Genomic DNA, 22,299 nt, shown 5'->3' with positions numbered 1-22,299 from the left:
TGTGTGCTTCCCTTAATATTTTGTACTCTCAAAAACAATGTGGTATTCCTTTACCAAGGGATGATGCTTTCCTACTATAGCTGTTCGTGATTCATTTAGACGTCGTATGGTTTTGAGGGGGGAAATGATGTCTGAGATTTTGTCCCCCTCTTTTAAAAAAAAAAAATCTGATTCATCCTTGGTTTCAGGGTTTGATTGAGCCATTTGTCATTTTCATATAACCCATCCTATTGTAACTCTTCCATTGTTTTGCTTTGTGACTGTGGGCATATGACTCAACCTCTCTGAAGCTCCTTTCTCATCACTAAAGTGGAGGAAAGGGTAGGGAAACAGCTGAGAGAATTGACATGAGACACAACTCACCAGCACAGTTGGAAAGTCCTTTGTAAAACAGAAGATACTCTGTGAAATCAAATGGCCCTTCCATGGCCCTCAGAAAAGCCGCTCTGTTTCTAAAATGCTATGACTGTTTTGGGTTTTGTTTCCTTTAACTGTGGCCAACTTTGTGTTACCTTTGTCTTTGTAGAGGCCATTGTCAGCAGTGGAAAAACAGAAAAGTCTCCCCACGACCAGGAGATCAAATTCTTTGCCAAAGTAAGTGATTCCTTACATTTAACCAAACTACTTTCTTCTTAGAATCTGTACAATTTAGGGTGCAAGTTAAGTTCATCTCACAAAGATACCTGAAACTCCAGTGGCTTCGATGAGATGGGCTTGTGTTTCTCTGTTGTGGAACAGTCCACAGGCAGGTGGGTGGTCTGAGGAGGCAGGCAGCCCATTCTGCTCCACACCATCATCCCAGGGACCCAGAAACTTCTTCCAGTGCTCCACCATCTCCTAAGCTGTGCTGTCTGTCAGTGTGGTCCAGGTGGGCTCACCTGTACCACATCTGTGGGAAAGAGGAAAAGGAGAGAGGAAGACAAGCTGCTTCTCGCTTGAAGTTCTTTCCCAGTGGCTGAAACTCTGTCATTTTTAGATCTACCTAGCTGCCAGGGAGTCTGGGTAATGCATTCTCTGACTGGGTGACCCCATGCCCAGGTAAAACATGGGGGTTTCTGTTGCTAAGAGAAAAGGGAAGAATGATTTTGGGTATCAGTGAGCAGTCTTTGCTATAGAACCCTACTCAGAGGACTGAATGCATGCAAGGCCTTGGGGTAACTGCCTGAGAAGCAAAGACAGAAGGCTCAAGGTTGGTAGTACAAGGCCAGGCCCCAAGTGATCCTATTGGAAGCTGTGCCCAAGAAGGCATGACTAAACACAGATGTACCCCTGAATTCTCCTGAAAATTCTGACTCAGCCGTATGCATATTTCTTGTGACCCTTCATCAGTAGCCATCTCCATTCCCATATTCCTAGGGCCTCTGGTTTGAGGTGTGTATGAGAGGAAAATGTGTTGGAAACTTCCATGCACCAGGTAGAGTTTCCTAGAAATTCCAGGACCTATGTTCAGAGGCTCTTTGCTCACAAGAAATGAACTTTTCAAAGGAACCAAAGGAGGGGCTTTGGTTAGCTTCCTAGAAATTAATTTATGGTGGATTTTCCAGGTTCTCCTCCCACTGGTTGACCAGTACTTCACCAATCACCACCTCTACTTCCTGTCATCCCCTCTGAAGCCCCTTAGCAGCAGCGGCTATGCCTCTCATAAGGAGAAAGAAATGGTGGCCAGGTGAGTCTACAAAAGAGAAAGTCATGGTGACAATGTGCATTGTATAAAACCCCAGATTCCTGGAGACTGAATGGTGACTCTTTCAGAGAAATGAACTGTGGCCCAATGATTGGTAGCCCAGAGGTTTTGGTTATGTTGGTTTTGAAAGTAATTATATTCATATTTATCTGTGAATTATTTGGGCAACCAAGAGAAGTGTGCTGTTTGGAGGTATCAGTAGGGCTTGGGAAAAATTTATATACTCAGATCAACTTTTATCCTGAAATAACATTTAGAAAAAATGCAAAGTCAGTCCTGAAGCTTGAACAAGCAAACACACAACATTGAGAAGAAACAGATTAATGCTGTTTTCAATCGTATTCTTATCAGGCTTTTTCAGTTTAAATTTGTTTTAAAGAATTCAATCTTAAAAGTCCTGTTGTGGATGATCCGATATTTGAAATCCAGAGCAACACAATTCAATTTAAATTCCTAATAGGAAAAGAAAAATGTTCCTCAGGAACACCAGCCTCTGTTCTCATTACACTAGACATAACATGTCAATACTTCAAGACAGAGGAGAGCAAAGAGGTTGCTTTCTGATCAGACTAAAAGATGGGTTCCACCATGCCTCTGGTCTTCTCCGGATTGGATTGAGAATGACAGGGAATGAGGTAGATGTCTAAATGGCAAAGAGTAAAGAATTATGATAGAAGCAGTTAAGTCTTTCCCTAGTAGCCATTGATGGTGGAGAGTATACAAGATAATTTATAAAGGCCCACCCATTAAATGCCACCATCCTTGTGATGATAGTTAGTCTCAGGATTTAGCTAACATTTATTAAGCGCAAAGCTAACAGTGAGCTGTTTTCATCCCTATACCAGTGGGCAGTAACTCTTGCACATCATTGTGAAACATCACCATGCTCGAAGAAACACCTGTATATTCTCTCCATTTTGTAGATGAAGACACTGAGGTTTGGTCAGGTGCATGTTGGTGCCCAAAGTGACCCGGTAGTAGTAAGTTAAGGCAAGAATGAAAGTCCTCTCTATCCATGTGGAATTCCATTTGTTCTGCAGTCATTACCTCTTCTCATTTATCAAGAAAGGAGGAGCCCATGCTATCAAAATGAGATACACTTAACACCCGTTGCTGACCAAAGATTGCCTAAATATTTTCAGGACGCACTGGTCTATTTTGTAAGAAGTTCAGGAAATGAGAGGCAAAGTGAGATATTCAGATAATCCAACAGAGGGCAGGTGTGTCTGTCTTCCTCATCTATTTTTGTGAGATTGTTAATTCATGGAAATGTAACATTTGTTCAGCCAGTCACCATTTGTCACGGCTGGAAGGCAACCTGCATCTGATCAGCCTTGCAAATAGCTCCCAGAACCATCGGTGTGCTTGCTGCCCTCCCACAGAAGCAGTAGCGTCTGCACCAAATGTGTTCACACCTCCAGACCCCTCTTGTCCACACCCTTCTCCACCACTGCACCTCTTCTGATTTGCTGCCATTCACCAGGGCTACCATACTCTCTGCCCTGTGGTCCCTTTGATTTGTCACTTGCAAATTCTGAAATGGGGAGGCACGGGGGAACTCTGTAACTCTGGGCTAAGAACAGTGCATTTATTTGCTCCTTGGGGGGCCAGGAAGGGGCCTTTGAAAACCTCAGGTCCTGGCTTTGGCATGCCTGGGCAAGCCCTGCTGACAGCAAGCAGAACCCTGTTAATATTAGGATCAAACAACTCCACCATCTGCTTTGGTTAGAAAAATGTTACTTTGTATTTATACAGAGCATGTGTCTGCTTTGAAGCATTTCACCAGAAATAACAGCATTGATCAGCCCCTAATTCTAAAAACTAAGAGGATCTTGTGATTACTCTCTACTTAGAGATGAGAAAACCAAGGCCCAGAGTGGTTATGCAGCTTCACCAGGACAGCCCAGCTAGTCACGGCAGAGCTGTGGGTCTCCTGTTCCTCCAGGCTCTCCCTCCTCCCGCAAGTCCATGATTTTACTTTTTTTTAATCAGATACATAGCTCTTTTAAAAGGGGACACAAAGGGAAGAGCAAAAAAGCAGTCCCTATTTAATTTCACACTAGCAGGCTGTCAAGTTTCTGTTAACTAACTCTGAGTTCTCTGAAGCTCTAGGCCAGGGTTTCCAGCTTATCTCACTGCAGAAATAAATAACTGCCCACAGGGGACTTCAGCTGTGATTGTCTAGTAGACAGCTCAGTAAAATCAGGGCATTCACTAAAAAGCATTTAAAGGTGAGCAAGTTTAGGGTTTTTTTTTTTTAAGTTTTTATTTAAATTCTAGCCCTTTAACAAAGTGTAGTGTATTATTAGCTTCAGGTGTAGAGTAGAGTGATTCAACTCTTCAGTACATACAGGTGAGCGAGTTTTGCTCTCTGCCAACACTCAAGATGTATTTCTTCTCCGTCCGAGCTGTTCCTGAAAAGACTTCTGGCCCATGTGGGTCAGGAAGCCCACAAGTTACGAATGAGAAGCTGGGAAGGACTTCAGCTTAGTCTCAGCTTGGGAAGCCCTTGGCCCGGAGCTGGTGTTTTTAGTCTCCTTCCCCTCTGTGTTCCACCAGGAAGGACTGCTTGCTGAAGGCATCACAAAGTTCTTGCCTAACTGGGCCAGTGTCAGATAGGGTCAGACTTCTGAGCGTTCTCCTCCCCAGAGCCATTGGCAGTACAGGTCACATCATGGCTGTAGTGGGTAAGGGCCCATCAGTGGCGTGTTCAGAGGCATTTACAGAGCTCTTTCCTAACAGCACAAGACTCTCTACCAGACACCACGGAAAGCAGATGCTAAGGCACAGCTGGACCTCCAAAGGGTTCCATGATAGAAAAGATGGCTGAAAGCAGGGGTAGGGTCGAAAAGCCCTAAATGCTTAGCAGATGGGTTTCCCAGCTTCCAGGGAGGGGCACAGCTAGGACAGCCCTTCAATCGGACCCTTAGACTAATAGGAAACAAGAGAGAAAACCAATTTCCTAAAATGGTTTTGTCCAACACAGTGTCTCCCATCCCTGAACCATTAATCTTTTGTTCCCACCAATTTGCCCACCTCCCAACTAAATCTTCCCACCCCCAGCGAAGGCTGAAAAATGGTTTGCAGTCTGTTGCAATGGTGGAAAAAGCACAATCCCTGTCAGAATCCTCATTTATTCCCGAATGTCAGGCAGACAAATATATCAGCACATAAGACTCTGTATGTGAGGATGGTTTGCGATAACCTGGTCACTGCTGAATCCTGCAGTTGTCGTGGAAGGATTATTTCCTGCAAGGTCGGGGCTGCCTCCAAGGTGACTTCATGATTCTCAAACAAGACGGCAGGGAGCACACATTTTCCTAGTGTGGTCTAGGGGAGCCTTGTAGGGGAACACAGTGCATGTGCCTAGAGATCCATTCTGTGCTCCTTGTTATAAAGCGTGGGGGCCAGGGGGCGGGTGGGTACAAACCAGTCCTCGGATTTCTGTGCTTTTCCCACTTGCCTTCTTTTCTGCTTCAGCCTCTTCTGCAAACTCGCTGCTCTTGTTCGACACAGGATTTCCCTCTTTGGTAAGTGAAGAGAAGTATTGCTGAAAGCCTCGCTCCTCCCTATAATTATCCGTAACTTGGCATTTTTGCCTTCATGACTGGTGCCTCTGGACAACCTGAGCCTTAGGACGAAGGTGTCACCTAAATTTGCCATAGAAAATTGGTCTGAAGTATGATAAATGACCTCTCTGCCCCTTAACAGCTCAAATTTTCCACACCAGTGAATGTTTTAAGCTCTGCCTCTAACATCCATCAAACAGCAGACGTGTCAGGCCAGAGATAAATGCACTGTTCCCGCGCATAGGTCTGGCACTCTGTGTGTTGGTGGTTAATTACGTTGGTCTGCAGTTTGTGCATCTTAAGATCGCATTTAAAAGACAGGCTGAGGGTTTGGGGAGTCACTGGTGATATTTTTGGTTCTAGGGAGCGATTCTACTACAATGGTGAGCTGTCTTCACATCTTAGCTCAGACACTTGACACAAGGTAAGTCTGCTCGGTGTTTTCCAGTAGTTTCTTAAGACTCCCTCTCTGACCCTCTCTTGGCTGAGAAGACACGTTGCTGCTCTGCAGGAGCTGGGGAGGGGAGGGCAGACAGGAGGGAGATGAATCTTCCCCTGACATTAGCACTCTTCATCTCTCTGCTCACGTGATGGAGAGCCACTGTCATGACATGTACTGCACACTAAAAGCTGAGCATTTGATCAATTCTTGTCTTCCCTTCCTGAGAAATTCATCTTTCAGAAGATAAAATATATAATAGCGTAAAGTGCCACTTTGTCCCTCATTCTCCACACAAAAAAGAAAGCGAGCTGCCTGATGGGTGGCGGGGCTGTAAGTATCCTGGGGCTGTAAGTATCCATAGTGCTCTGAATCCCAAGCAGCCGCGGAGGGAGGGTAGCGATGTGTGATTAAAAGATCAGAGACAAAGATGGGTTTGAACCCATGGCGTGAGGATCTTGCAGATAAGATGGCTGAAAGGGAAGGAAGTCTTAACACATGTATGTGTAAGTTGTGGTAATATAAACATAACTGATCTGATGAGAGGAGGAAGAGAAGGAGTAACAAGGACAGACAGGGAGCTTTCTTGAACACACTCGTCAAGCAGAGCCCCTTGTCACAGTCAGGAGGAGGACACGCTTCCCAAAACTGTATACAGAAGAAAGAAACCAGCTGAAGGACTGGCCACAAGATGAAAATCTACTACAAACTACGAATGGTTACCAAAATCATGTTAAGGATAATTAAAGGGATGTGAGGGGCCTAAACCCATAAAACAAGAAACCAACATGGTGATATTAGGACAGCACAAATCCATACCATCAGGCCAAGGCACCCCAAGGGATTCAGATCCATTGCCGCTGGGAAGAGGAATCTTTACTCCCAGGAGCATGTGGACGGTCTTGGGAGAGAATCCCCTGCCTTTTTTTCTTTTAAAAACACAGGTCGGCATGTTTGATAATCATTCCTGACAAAACCCAAGTCTAGAAAGTTACAAAGATAGCTCATGATTCCTTACAGATTAGGAGCAAGCCTCAGAGTTCATTTCTTTGTTTTTATTTTTCTGGTTGGTTGATTATCTTGAAAATGCTGTAGATACAAAGCATCTGTCCTTGAAGCAAGCCTGTCATAATCTTGTGAATAAGATGTCGAAATATGGAAAATAATAGTTGAGTTGTAAGCTTTGTTCCAATTGCAAGTTTTAAAAAATAGTTTTAAGGGGAGGCTAATCTCTATTCCCACAGGGCACATTTCTATAGTTTTTGTTTTTGTTTTCCAGCAGTCTGATGAAGTTGTCTGGTTTTCCTGTTTTGTTTTTTTTGAAATTTTTATATTCTTTTTTTAATTAACATATAATGTATTATTTGTTTTAGGGGTACAGATCTGTGAATCATCAGTGTTACACAATTCACAGCACTCACCATAGCACATACCCTCTGCCCAAAAGCTCTCTGTTTTAAAGGGCGCTTTCTGTCCTGCTTATCTCCCCTTCTCCAAGCTAAGACATCCCTGCAAGCTAATGGATATCTAAACTTCACTTGACTTCTTTCTTCTCTCTAAGAGGTCCTGCATCATGGGAGAGCTAATATTTCCAGCTACTCCTTATAAAAGTAGCTTATCCCCTAATTAACTCTAAGAAAACCTCACCTCTCTTTCCTTTTAGTTAGATATTTATGGAAGAATATAGCCAGCTGAGATACTATATTGATAAGGGATGACTAAAATCATTCATTCTAAACCCTCCCCTGTATTTCCCAAAGAGTGGAGTGCTAATGCCATCCAACAGAGAACACCATCCTGTTGTCCCCTCCCCGCCCCCCCGCCTTGGGATTGTGTGATCCAGGTGATTCCCTAGATGCTAACTGTTCTCTCCGCTTCTGACTCAGTGTTTTTAGTTGACTGGAGTGCTGAATGCCTGCCTGGATTAAACTGCAAGTCACCAGCTACAAGAAGGGGGTTTAGGCCAAAGGTTTAGATTATGATTATGCTTCTGGTCTTGAACATCATTTGCTTACAGGACTGTCATGAAGTCAGGCTCAGAGCTGGTCAAGGCCGGGTTACGAGCATTCTTTGAAAATGCTGCAGAAGACTTAGAGAAGACTTCGGAAAACCTGAAGCTGGGGAAGTTTACCCATTCCAGAACACAGATTAAAGGCGTGTCTCAGAATATTAACTATACCACGGTGGCTCTGCTCCCCATCCTGACGTCCATCTTTGAGCACGTTGCTCAGCATCAGTTCGGGGTGGATTTACTCTGTGAGTCCTATTACTGTCTACCATGGACTTCTGTGCACAGAGGGCCCCAGATCAGAAGCGTGTGACTCATTCACTTGAGTTGACCTTGAAAATAGAACAGAGAGATAATTATTCCATACTTCTTAGGTTTAAAAATGAAGTAATAAATACTTAGAGGAGCAGAAATCCTCCAATTTGAGTATATAATATTTCATCTTTCCCCCACTATTATTCAGGACCAGAATTTTCCACCCACTGGCTTAGCTGTCAGCCATTGTGTTCCCACTTAATTTGAAAAGGTTATCTGAGTAATCCAGCAGGGGATATAGGTTCGCTCCCAGGGTTTTTCAGATACCACTTTCCCTGTTAAGAAGCCTAATTTATTCATTGGATACCAGGAGCAAATGAAAGCCACAAACCTTTCATTATCTGAGCCTTCAGAAGAAGACCGTAGTTAGTTGGTTTTATTTCACTTTCCATTTAGTACCACATACAGCCACTTAGTGCAGCTATTTTGCCACCGAGCTCAATTTCACACTTTAAATGTTGGCACGTCATTTAATTCAGTTTAACAAACTGTTGATAGTTGATGCTGTGACTTCTATATCCCTGAACAACTGAAAATCAGTTATTTCCTTGGGGGTGGTCAAAGGGATGGGAGAACATCCGAACTCATTATTTCACATCATAGAAAGAATGCCCTTCCTTGTTGAAAACCTAAAAATTAAATTAGTTCTCCTTATGTTCAATTAGTCCCTGCTTTATTCTGAGTTCCAGACATGGAAGCGGCATGTAGCTGATGGATTCAACTCTGTAGATCCCCAAGTGGAACATCCCCTTCCCTCAGGAAACCTGGCACAATCATGATATAATTTGTTTCTTGAAAAATGTCCATCATAGAACTTGGGACAGGTGGACATGAGAAATTTTGGTCTGTCTCTAAAGAGGTAGGGACATTCAACATATCTTCCTAGGAAATTAACAAAAGACTCAGTCAAACCTCAGATTTCCTGCATTCTTCCTTTCAGAGAAAGGAAGTACTACTATACCTCAAACTTAACCTTCATGGCTCCCTCTGTTGGGAAAAAAAAAAAAAAAATCCCATATGGATCTCCTTGGTCAAATGATGTCTTTTCCTGAAAAACGATGAGATTCACATCAAAAGCCGGCAAAGCGGCAGAGTTATCTCAGTGGAGGGTGTTCTCCTGTCAATGGGTTGTCCCCCAGTTCAGTAAGCAGCATCTGGGGAGAAGGGGACTGTATCACAAGGTGCCAATGCGGGGTGCATGCGCACACTCTGTGTAGCTCCTGGGTGATGCCAGCGCTTGTTTTCTGTTGGCGGACCCTCTCCTTGTGCCTGAGGTGAAGCATTGGGATTGAAGCATGATAATGACTGCTCTTCTCTGTTCTTTCCAGTAGGCGATGTGCAGATTTCATGCTACCACATACTGTGCAGCCTCTACTCCCTTGGGACTGGAAAGAATATCTACGTTGAAAGGTAATTAGTGAACAAAAGAGGCTCACACGTGCAAGGCTTAGAAAAATGCTGCTTACCATCTTTCAGCACTTAACATCTTTTCAGTACAGCAAAGTCAAAATGCTCACTGAAATGGGGTGGTGATTTTGAACCTAGGTTATTAAATGTTTATGGCAATATTAAAATGTAATGAAGCTAGTGCGATTTATGACTTCTGTAGAACTATGTTGAAAAGAAAACCACAGGCCCTAACTGGCGTTACTTGGGCCAGGCCAAGTCACCAAAAGCAGGGCTTAATACCTAATCTCATGGCAGTTTCATTTAGTTTCGTTTTTCAAGATTTTATTTATATATTTGAGAGAGCGCATGGGAGAACAAGAGAGAGCATGAGCCAGCGGGAGGGGCAGAGACAGAGAGAGAAGCAGACTCCCTGCTCAGCAGGGAGCCCCATGTGGGCTCAAACCCAGGACCATGATCCCAGGATTATGAGCTGAGCCAAAGGCAGACACTTAACCCAGGTGCCCCCCCAATTGCAGTTTTAACCTCCTGCAGAAATCTAAATCTTAACTGGTAAGTCAGGAGTTTTCTCATAGGTGCCAATGATGTAATCTGTCACAAGGGCCCTCTCCATCCCCTAAAGGAAGATGAGGTCATCTGTAGGATAAGACCTCCAACTCTTCCCCTTAAGGGAAAGCTACCTAGCCTGGAAAAACCTTTTTTTTTTTTTTTTTCTTGGCTTATAACTTTGTTGCCCCACTCTTCTTCCTATAAAAACTTTCCATTTTGTACCATCTCCTCCAAGCACCCCAGTACTTGCTAGATGGAATGTTGCCAGATTCATGAATCACCTAAAGACCATGAGATCTTCAGACTCACTCAGTTGAATTTTATTTTTTAACAGAGAGCCAGTAAATGTATGTGATTGGAGAAGGAATACTGTATAGCCAAGCTAAATCATGTGCTAATGACAAAAAAAAAACAAAACAAAAACAAAAAACGCTGACAAAATGTCTGTTTCTTCAAAATCACAGCTTCCAGATAGCTACCAGAGTCTCTGTGGTTAAAGCTTGCCTAAAAGCTCAAGGGACATGAGACTCTTTAGTGTTTAATGGGTTTCTATGTGATACAGTACTGGACCTTTGCCATTCTCAGTTGTCAGATTAGCTTTAGTTAGGTTTTTTTTTTCTAAACTTAGTTTATTTTTTCAGTGTTCCAAGACTCATTGTTTATGCACCACACCCAGTGCTCCATGCAATACATGCCCTCCATAATTCCCACCACCAGGCTCACCTAACCTCCCACCCTCTCCCCTCCAAAACCCTCAGTATGTTTCTTAGAGTCCACAGTCTCTCATGGTTCGTCTCCCCCTCAGATTTCCCCCAACTCACTTCTCCCCTCCTTCTCCCAATATCTTCCGTGTTATTCCTTATGCTCCACAAGTAAGTGAAACCATATGATAATTGATTCTCTCTGCTTGACTTATTCCACTCAGCATAATCTCCAGTCCCATCCATGTTGATACAAAAGTTGGGTATTCATCCTTTCTAATGGAGGCGTAATACTTCATTGTATCTGTGGACCATATCTTCTGATCCATTCGTCTGTTGAAGTACTGTGGCTCTTTCCACAGTTTGGTGACTGTAACCATTGCTGCTATGAACATTGGGGTACAGACGGCCTTTCTTTTCACTACATCTGTATCTTTGGGGTAAATATCCAGTATGCAATTGCAGGGTCATAGGGAAGCTATATTTTTAATTTTTTAAGGAATCTCCACACTGTTTTCCAAAGTGGCTGCACCAACTTGCATTCCCACCAACAGTATAAGAGGGTTCCCCTTTCTCCACATCCTCTCCAACTGTCAGATTAGCTATAGTTTTAAACAAGTGCACATTTTGGTAGCAGAAATGCAATTCAGAAATCTTGAATCTGAATAAGCTGATCCAATTCCCAAAGGAAACCACTATTAACAATTTTGTATATGTCATTCCAGATATTTTCTACACATGTACATTTGTATACATGTAGGATCATAATATCCATATTGCTTTGCAAATTTGTCCTGTTGGATGAAGTTAAAAACTGAATTCCTTTTTCATTCTACTCCAGCTTTTAGATTTGTTATTTAGATAAAATAATCATTACCTTTCTACTTTAATAAGGTAAGCAAGTTTAGTACACTTTTATTCCTTTCTACATCTCCTTTTTTGCTATATAGTTTCTTAAAATGGGGACACCTGAGTGGCTCAGTTGAGCATCCAACTACTGATTTTGCCTCAGGTCATGATCTCAGAGTTGTGGGATTGAGCCCTGCATTGGGCTTTGCACTGGGTGTGGAGCCTGCTTAAGATTCTCTCTCTCTCTCTCTGCCCTTCCCCCCCAGTTCTCCCCATTCACACACATACACGCGTGTGCATGTGTTTGCTCTCTCTTTCTCTCTCTCTCTCTCTAAAATAATAATTTCTGGGGCACCTGGGTGGCTCAGTGGATTAAAGCCTCTGCCTTCAGCTCAGGTCATGATCTCAGGATCCTGAGATCGAGCCTTGCGTCAGACTCTCTGCTCAGCGGGGAGCCTGCTTCCCTCTCTCTCTCTGCCTGCCTCTCTGCCTACTTGTGATATCTGTCAAATAAATAAATAAAATCTTTATATAATAACATTTACATTCTATTCTAGGACCAAAATTTTCTGGGTTGTTTACCTTAGTTTGTATTGTAAGGTTTCACCAAATAGCCAATCCTTTTAAACCATGATTTTCCCATTCCAAATTTTTTATTTTGATTTGTGTCTTGGTTGGTCAGATTCATCATTAAGTACTTGGTTCTGTAAGAGTTCTTAGATACTCTTGAATCCTTGCATATTTTGGAATATTCCCCCTCGACTTTTGAACAATTTCTGTGGTATAAAATCCTCGGGTCATAATTTTTTCCCCCGCAGAAGCATATATAGACTTTGCTTCTTTGTGTTCTGACGATGCCCCAGGCCAGGTTGTTTGCTGACTTATACATGACTTTGCAGTGGGAGGGGAGAAGCTGGCTGTTCATTGGATTCCTTCTTCAGTCTTGAAGCTCATTAAGTTCTATAATATGTTCCAGGATTACTTATTCTGTATCAGCCCCCTCTGCTTCTCAGAACTTAATATGCCCCCTCAGTGTTCAGAATTGGGTCTTCCTTTTTTTTACAAATCTTTCACTTTATTATGTTATTGTGGAGTTTATTCCGCCTACTGTTATTTAGGAAGAGGTTGTATTTGTTGGCTTTTTCTTAACCTTCCACATTTCTCCCTTTCTCCCAAGTAACTTTTAGCTACCTGATCTTTCCTATTTGGGGTTTAGAAGGTATTTCTCAAACTTTCTCCATGTTCCTGACTCTCTTTAGTTTCCTTATTTTCTGTGAATGTATTGAAACAAATTTTTATGTATTTTTCCCTGGATAATTCTCCCTCAGAACCATGTTTCTCAACTATTTCTTGTTCATTAGCTACATTGCTAGTGCTCAAGAGTGGAAAGGAGCATTGTGCACGTGTGTGTGTGTGTGTGTGTGTGTGTGTGTGTGTGTGTTGAAGGAGTTTATGGGGAAGAAACATCATCCAGCTTCATAGCTAACAAGCTGGCTCAGGACTCCCTCACTCTACCCACAGTGCCTTTAGTTCTAGGGTGCATCCACCTCTAGCCTTTGGTTCTCCCCCAACAAAAGTAAGCAAGTGGCCCAGGTAAGAGGTCACAGGTAAAATTTTTAGCACATCCTAAAGACATAGGGCTTTTATATAGTCAATTAAAGTAGGTTTATGCCAGGTACCTGGGTGGTGGCTCAGTCAGTTAAGCGTCTACCTACAGTTCAGGACATGATCTCAGGGTCCTGGGATCCAGTCCCACATTGGGCTCCCTGTTTGGCAGGGAGTCTGCTTCTCCCTCTCTCTCTCTCTCTCCCTCCCTGCTTCTCCCCCTGCTTGTGTGCTTGCTCTCTGTCAAATGAATAAATTAATAGAATATTAAATAATAAAATTTTTAAAAATAATAAGTAATATTATAGTAATAATAATAAGTAATATTAATAATAATAAGTAATAATAATAAGTAATATTCCATCCAGTAGAAGACTTGGGTCAGCAGCTATAGGACAGGTCACTACTCACTCTTCTACTCTACCTCCCCTCCAGTGGCTTCTCCAGGCTCAGAGTCCAGGGCACTTGAATGGAGGGGTCATGTACACTTTTTCCCTACTCTGTCCTGCCTGCCTCTCCGCAATATGAACCTGATCCTGCATCCCCAGCTGGTCTCCGAGCCCCACCTCCACCCTTCATTGTTTCAAGCACAAGATCATATTCTGAGCTCCTCAGAATCCCCTCATTTACTTCCAGAGATGACTACACTCTGCTGTTAGCCCAGAAAGTATGTTTCAGTTTCAGTGTCCCCACTTGGTTAGGTCCATATTTTGTGGCTTGATGTTATCACACATTTTCTCATTTCAGCAAAGATCCCAATATCTTCCCAATTTTTCCCCCATTTCTTTTGCACGTTAGGGAGGAAACTTCAAGTGCACCATTTCTCTGCCACCTTTTGCTAAAGTTTCCTTGGCTAACGAATGTCTGCAGGATTGTAAGGGAACTGCTAAATATTTGGTTTCTAACTACATCTTGTGTGTGTACCATGGGTGGGAGAGATTCCAAACACCCCAGTGATAGGGTTGACGGTAAAGAGAAGGAAGTCACTGAAACAAAATAGAGACTTTTCTTTTGGAATATTCCAGTTGAGACAACTGGAGGTCACTGACAGAGTTTTCAACAAATTTTTAGCAAAGGGTAAAGGCTCTTATGCATTTAACCACTGAGAATACTTGCCTTCTTTGATGCAGAGATACTTTAATCATAGCATTTGAGGTTGGTCAAGAATTGAAACATGGAAAATGATTTAAGCTTCAACACTTCATTTTATTTAAAATGAAAACTGTTTCTCCCCTTCACACCGTGGAGATACTTATTCTTTCCTACCCTGCCACCTTTGACTAATTGTTTCTGACCAAACATTGCACACCTTCCCTAAACCTCTGAGGTGACTTGTACTGCTGGTCTAGAGCTGTGGCCTGCATCCCCTTTCTGCCCCTCTGCTACATAGTACTTCCTCTCCTTGGCATCCTTTAGAACATATGTGAAGGAACTCTCAAAATTGCAAAGCACCAGATACGAACAAGACATACATCTTACTACTGTGATGCCTTCCTCTGTCTGGATCCCTAACAACAGACATTTGAGAAGCTAGATCTGGATCAATGAAATAAAATTGAGAGATGGGCAAGGAGAGCCTGCCACTTATCAAATTAGAAAGTAACAAAAATTGAAGTACAAATCGCACCCTCTTTAATCTGTCACTGTTGACCAAGTTTTACCATGTGAAAAATACTGTATATGCTAGGGCAGTAAGAACTGAAGGGGGAAAAGAGAGTTCCATATCCAGGGAGCAATTATTCAAGCAGACCGTTTGGTTGCTCGACCTGTTTCAGTGGCCCTCGTTCTGCTCAGTGCATACCCACACTGCCTCCTGGGGGGGGCGCTAATGACCAGAGAAGCATCCTAACTGTAGGCCTTTGCTCAGTGCCTCTAGGAGCCTGCGGGCCAAGGTCATTGGCAGACTTCTGGGTTTTACTTTTACAGAACTTTTCTCAGTGAAACAAGGAGAACTGTTGCTTATCCCTGTTGGCCAAATGGCTAATTAGCATCACTGTGCACCCTGGACTAGAAAACGCCCTGCTGTGAGCTGGTTGAGACTCAGATTTGTCAGAGAACACGGGGAGTGCATGCCCCCAGGGCAGCACAACACTGCAAAACTGGCTTTTGCCCCCACAGGTTTCCTTTGCATCAGACTAACTTTCTAGAAATCCACCTCTGTGAGATCAGGACTTTAATTTGATGAGAGAAAAAGAAAAGAGAAGAAGAATGGGCCAAGTTATCACCAAGTTATCACTCAGGCCCAGCTGTTTCCAAGGTTCGTCTTGCTGGGTCAAGTTGAGTTTGCCTCAGATTTGACCTTAGCCCCTTGTCATTCTGATTTTCACCCAGATTTTCTTTCATCTGTGCTCTCCCAGTGGCATTTCCTTCACCCTCACAGCTTAGCTCCTTCTTTCCTCCTCCCAGAAAGGCAAGACTGAGGCAGTAAAATCTCTCTTCAATGGCCACTGTGGTCGGTTGAAACAGACTTGCTCAGGAGAGAGGCCGTGGTGCCGAAGATCCCCACAGAGAAGCCCACTCCTCACTCCCTCATAGTCCAGCAGCGGTGCATCCTGCAGCTGGACACACAGGACACAGAGGACTGTTCTGTCTGAGGGCTGCTATTCACCCCAGAGCAGACCCGGATGGGGAATCTCAGTCCTACCTCCAGTGCAAGGATTAGGCTGTGCCATCACCTAAGAAGTGATTGCTTGATTGCTGGAGGCTGATTTTAGAGTTCTCTGCTCAAACACTTCACAGCTAAGCAAACTGTCAGCTAGTCCCTTAAAAAGTTGAGCCTAAGAAGATAGAAGATGAGAATTAAAACCACATATATTAATTGTCCTTTAAATAAATCAAAATGTGACTTTTTTCATAGGTTTGGTGACAAAAGACGGGGGGAGGGGGATGGATTCCAAGACAGTTTTCCACTCGCTCATTCACCCACCCGCCTCCCTCCGGTCCAGCAAACTTCCCTTGCCTCTCAGCAGTTCTTAGACCCTTAGAGCTTCTGATTCTTCCCCAGATAGTCATACCAAGTTATTTTCTCAGGACCAATTAAGATCACATTTTTAAGCCAATTCAAGTGTGTCTCTTTCTTTGCTATAATGAAGTTGCCCATTGATCCTAATTCTTGTAATTAGACCATAAATATGTTATCTTATCGCATTGCTTCAGTGTTCTGAGAAAGCTTTTTACTTTCTGGAAGACAAAGACTAATGGTCAGAGTCTGGCTTATTTCTCAGGAGGCAGTGGGTCCCCTAGCCACCCCATAGTAAATACTTGTTATACACATCCAGAGACCCTACACTTTGACGTGCTGCCTTCTTGATGCTCTTGGAATTGTTGGCTGTTATCACAGTGAAGGGCAATTAATGCAGCTTTCAGTTCAGGTTTTGGTTGGGGGATCTAAGAGAACCCTGAGGGCTGAACACCTTTTTGTTTCCATAGAACAGAGGTAGGCATGTAAGCATTTGCTTCTGGCTCCAATTGTGCCCTCTCTAGCTGGCAGTTTTCCCCATGATGGTTCCATAACATCCCCCAAGATGCAGCCTGACACCCTCAGCTCCCAAGGACTGTGTAGTGGGCTTCATGCACACAACATCAGCACTCATTCTGATTGGTCAGACACAAAGGAAGGTGAACAAGATGTTTGAACACTGTAAGCCCCATCCACTTTTAAATTATAGACCTATCGTCAGCATTTTCCACTATCTTTGTATCATGGTCTCACAAAGGACTCATGGTATTAGTTAAAAGACATTTTCCTCCTTATTTGGGAACTGACATCACCTGTGTAACTCACCTAACAGGTGTGTAGTCTGACAGTGATAAAATGCCAATAACTGACAGAACAAAGATATGATGACGGAAAAACAGATGGCTCTGGTCTCTCATTCATCAGAAAGCAATAGATGCAGCACCCATACAGGGCCCTTCCAGTCCACACTGTCACTGTGTGACTCACCAGCAGGAAGGATCTGCTGAAATAGCCAGTACAACTCCAAGGCTAAACCCAGGTCCAGGAGGGGGAGGCGCTGTCTCAGTACCAGCTCTGCTTTGACCAACCCGTGGCTGGTTCCATTACTTATGTTTGCTGACTTGGCTAGCAGGCAAGCAAGCAGAAGTTCTTCCAGTTGGAGAACTAGAAATCTGAACAGGAAATCCTAAGCATATTTTTCTTGTTTGGTTGCTCATTTCCCAGAAAGACCGAGACCCAGAGCTTTATCCATGATGGACTCTCAAATATTTGTGTAGAATATTTGTGAGAAGTAACAGGTACTAGAGGTCTTTCCTCTAAATCAAGCAATGTGCTTCAGGATGTGTTGTTTCCCTTGAAAGGCAGGTCTTTTATTTTGTGCCTTCTTGGTGCTTTGGGCCTATTATCTCCTGTTCCCACTGGCTGACACCAGCTCCATCCAAAGCAGGGAATAGACACAGATTACACAGATTTCAAAACAATTTGAGAACAGAGAAGGGGTCAAATTTAATTTGGATGACAGTGAAACTTCTCAGAAATGCTGCAAGAGAAGAACAGAGCTATGAAGTGTATTATTATATTGCCTTAACCAGGTTTAAGAACCAGGGTCCCTGTGGAAAGACCATTGTACACCACTGGTCAGTGTTCAGGGAAAGATGGGGAAGGGAGAAGTGCTTGTAATCTTGCTGAGCCCAGGATCCCAAGATGTCCAATAGAGTAATCCATGGGGAGATGGCCTGAAGCATTTTAGGAAAGAGGCCTCGTCCACCATGCACAGGGCCAGCATGGGGTGACACCACTTCTAAATGGACTTCTTTGTTTCTAGGCAACGTCCTGCCCTTGGAGAATGTCTGGCCTCACTAGCAGCTGCCATCCCAGTGGCGTTCCTGGAGCCCACGCTTAATCGCTACAATCCACTCTCGGTCTTCAACACCAAAACCCCCAGGGAGAGGTCTAGTAAGTATCTTCCCTCAGAGGTCACCAACCCATGTGTTGAGAGGAAAGCAGCAAGGAAGGAAGGTCACCCAGGCAGGGAAGAGCAGCCTTGCAGCGCTTTTGGTTTATATACTCTGAGAGGGGGCCAGCAGGTCAAATCTAGGGTCCATGTTGTATGTCTCCATATTACTGGAAAAATGGACACAGGCAAGTTCTTTGTTACCACTAGACGTTGGGACTTCAGGACTCTTCTGTAAAATGAGACAGTGTGGTTGATTTCTAAATCCCTTCTATCCTAAAGACTTAGGCTCTCTAGTCTGCCCTGGGCCTTAAGTCCCCTTCTGCACATGGGGACATGACTTCTTTATTAGTTCTCTCCAGAGTGTCATCATAAGGGGCACATGTGCACTAGTAACCTAATTGTACTTTCTAAGTCCAGGGAGTTGACTGTGTTTCCAAGTATGATAACCATATGTGGTCTATCATTTTGAAAAAGAAAACATAGAAACATACCAACCTCTTATACTGTTGGTGGGAATGCAGGTTAGTGCAGCTACTCTGGAAAACAGTATGGAGATTAGATTCCTCAAGACATTAAAAATAGAGCTACCCTATGACCCAGCAATTGCACTACTAAGTATTTACCCCAAAGATACAGGTGTGGTAAAAAGAAGACCATATACACCCCAATGTTCATAGCAACAGTGTCCACAATAGCCAAACTGTGGAAGGGCCCAGATGCCCTTAAACAGACGAATAGATTAAGAAGGTGTGGTTCATATATACAATGGAATATTACCCATCAGAAAGGGTGAATACCTACCATTTACATCGTCGTTGGTGGAACTGGAGCTTATTGGGCTAAGTGAACTAAGTCAGTCAGAGAAAGACAATTGTCATGTGATTTCACTCATATTTGGAGTACAAGAAATAGTGCAGAGGATCATAGGGGAAGAGGGAAAACTGAATGGGAAGAAATCAGAGAGACAAACCATGAAAGATTTTGGACTCTGGGGAACAAATTGAGGTTTACAGAAGGGAGTGGGGTGGGGGATGTGGTAACCAGGGGTGATGGACATTAAGGAGAGCATGTGATGCAATGAGCACTGGGTGTTATACACAACTAATGAGTCATTGAACAATATATCAGAAATTAATGATGTACTATATGTTGGCTAATTGAATTTAAATTTAAAAAGGTAGAAAAAAACACCACCAGAAAGGATTGAAATTATATAAGAAAGAGAAGTTAACAGGAGTATTAACATACTAAATTCTAGAACAGCAGTAGGCAGACTATGGCTATGGGCCTAATCTGGGCTGCTGCCTATTTTTGTAAATAGTGTTTTATTGGAATATGGTCTCACTTACTCATTTACATGTTATCTGTGACTGCTTCAGCACTACATAGGAGAGGAAAAAGTAATTTTCTCTCTACTCTTCATTATTGTTGACTGAGAACCCCCCCACCCAATGAAACAGATTAATAGGAGAAAAAATATATATACACTTGAGTACTTATAGGAGCTCACAAAGATATGAAACTCAAGGGTGAGTCCTTCCTATGTGGATAAATTGTGATCCTACTGGAAGTCAATGGAATAGAAGAGATGAGCTTCAAACAAGGGAGCTTGAATCATGCTTGGAATCCAACTAGAAAGAACTATAATGATTTGATGTAACATGAAGCAGAAATTACCATATCATGGGACTAGTCAATATTAAGGAAGAAAAAAGTACACTAAATCATTTCAAACCAGAACCTGTTCTATTCAGAACCAATATTCTCTGAAAATATTGATAGACACTAATAGTAGATGTTACTGTCTATCAATATTTTCAGAAAATATTTGTTCTTAGTATTGATTAGTCCCATGGTGTGGTAATTTCTGGCACACTCCTCTGTCACCTTCTTTTCTCCATGTAAGAATGTAGAGCGCTAAGCCACAGTGGCTCTATTCCCACCTGCTTCTCATTATTTCAGATAAAGAAGCACATTGCCCCCAGAAATGCTGACCAGGGCAATTTAGACAAGGCCACTTAATGAATTTCTGGTCCCAATCGCAAATAAATACAGTGGAGACTAGTGTTCTCAAAGTTAGTCAGGAAAGAGACATTGCCCAGCTGCTTCAGCTTGCTAGAGTCTCCTGTGACTTCTCTAAGTTAAATTCCCACCCCCTCTCAGCTGCCCCTCACCCTTTCTCCCCTAGCAGAAATATATCTCTAACCTTGTTTTTCTCTGCCCTTTCCTGATACCATATGAGTCATATCTTGCAGCTCGCTCGGGAGCTGAGCAACTGAGCAGGCTCTGGTTGAGAAAGAGCTGTGACATCCGTAAACATAGGCCAGCCCAAGTGTTGCTCCACAGCTCCAAAGGGACATGGGCCCAATCAAGACAGTGCTAGATATTTATCCATCTATTCTTCTCCGGCTGTGATTGAGGAGATCTTGTGTCTCTGTCTGACCAGTGTGTAGAGCTGTGCCTTGGGAAATGGACTTCCTCTGCTCTTGAGCTCATAGATGTACAATAGCAGACAGAATGAGGACTTGAGAAAGATGGAGGAAGTCCTAGATGAGCTTTGGGAAGGAAGGGCACGACACTGTCCCATTGTTCTTCTCAAGGGCTATTAGAAATATGTTCCTTCTTACTTCATGTACTTTACCTTTATTTAACAAGACATATCCATAAATGAAAAATAAGTATCAATCACTGCATACTCCACAGGGAAGAAAAGAGAGAAGAATGTGATTAGAGATGACATAGTTTTTCATCCATCAGTGACACACTGTGGGGTGTGCCTAAGTCCCCTGAGCCCATGGTTTCAATCATTCAGTTAATCAACAGAGGGAGCGCTGACCATGTATGTGGCTCTTGAAAAGTAGAGTGTACATGAATATGTATTCTGGCATAATCGGGTTTGCCTGGAGCCAGAGGATGACTGATGGCTTAATGGAATCTAAGAAGGTAGACTTCATTCATTAAATGAAGTGAGTGGACTGAGGGACCAAGATGAAGGAGGGGTGGGTAGGGTGACAAATGATGTGAGCCTTTAGTTTAGAAATATAATATGAGCTGACTTATTAAGGGTTCAGTCCATCGGACATTTTTATTAATTGACAGTTGGTGTTTTGCCAGCAGTTACTCATATTAGTAACTGTGTTATAAGACCCTGGAGCATTTTCTGATTCATCCAGAAATTATGAAGATAAGCCTAGAAAAGGCTTAATACTGGGTATCTTCCAAGTATTCAAAATTAGTTAACCCTCTGGTTACGCATGGCAGTGGTCTGTTAATTAGATATTAAATAAGATAACCTAGTCTCCAGCCAGTTTATTTCCAGACCCTTATTGAGTGGTCCTCCAGAAAGAGCAGGAGGTCCAGTTCCCATGTCAGCTGGCTGCCTACACAAAGAGGTGGTACTCTCTGATGCCTCCTCCTTGGGGAAGGGCTGCTTGGTAAAGAAAATTGGACTTGAGAACCTTACGCAGTGGTTCTCAAACTCTAGCATACATCAGAATCATGCAGAAGACTTATTAAGACAAATATTGCTGAGTCCCTACCCCTAGAGTTTCTAACTTAGCAAAGCTGGATTCCGGTCCTAATGAGTTTCCCAGGTGATACAGCTGCTACTGGTGGGAGGACCGCAGTTTGGGAACCACTGATGTAGAAGGTGAGAGGACAATGTGTTTAAATGATAACCCCAACAGTCTTGTGTTGGATTCCAACAGGACTCAGCTGAGGCTGTGTTTCAGGTACATAACTCAGCAGTCTTCATCCTATGAGTTTATTATGTGGCGTTTGAAGCATAATACACCATCTGAATCACAAATGTTTCTTTCACTCAAGGACCAATTACCTATAAATTACTTTTAAAGGTCATTACAATGATTACAGGGCAGCACCCTGAAGCAACTCTTTTCTTAGGTAGGGGAGAAAAGTGCCCATGAGGTATGGTGATGTATTGTCATCACCATACATGGTGATGTATTGTCAGTGTGACATGTAAAACAAACACACACACACACACACACACACACACACACACACACACAATTGATTATCTGAGAGCAAACAGCTGTGAACTTCAGCGGCATCCATGGCCGTTGGCACTGGTCTGTGTGCTGGGTTTCAAGACAGAAGTCTTGACTTCTCTGTCTACAACTCCTGGTATGCGTAAATTGGTTTTGTTTGGGAGGCTCCTGCAGACCCCCATTTCGATGCCCCCCCCCACGATGGTGGTTCTGCTACAAGGTACAGGAGATGGTCTTTGCCTGGGAT

The 22,299-nt window shown here is 43.1% G+C and overlaps 1 protein-coding gene across 1 annotated transcript in view; it reads left to right on the top strand.

Moving 5' to 3' along the window:
- Nucleotides 1–22,299, top strand: part of RYR3 (ryanodine receptor 3) — a 352,315-nt gene that overhangs the window by 262,163 nt on the left and 67,853 nt on the right. Inside the window, exons 59-65 of the mRNA XM_059183407.1 lie at nucleotides 527–594; nucleotides 1,545–1,666; nucleotides 5,165–5,214; nucleotides 5,617–5,677; nucleotides 7,710–7,948; nucleotides 9,344–9,425; nucleotides 17,911–18,041. Coding sequence (XP_059039390.1) covers nucleotides 527–594; nucleotides 1,545–1,666; nucleotides 5,165–5,214; nucleotides 5,617–5,677; nucleotides 7,710–7,948; nucleotides 9,344–9,425; nucleotides 17,911–18,041 — 753 coding nt within the window. The remainder of the gene's footprint in view (nucleotides 1–526; nucleotides 595–1,544; nucleotides 1,667–5,164; nucleotides 5,215–5,616; nucleotides 5,678–7,709; nucleotides 7,949–9,343; nucleotides 9,426–17,910; nucleotides 18,042–22,299) is intronic.

Source organism: Mustela lutreola, chromosome 7 (assembly GCF_030435805.1).
Source record: "Mustela lutreola isolate mMusLut2 chromosome 7, mMusLut2.pri, whole genome shotgun sequence".
NCBI lineage: Eukaryota > Metazoa > Chordata > Mammalia > Carnivora > Mustelidae > Mustela > Mustela lutreola.
Note: the sequence above shows the minus strand (reverse complement) of the source record. Positions and strands in the feature narration are given on the sequence as shown.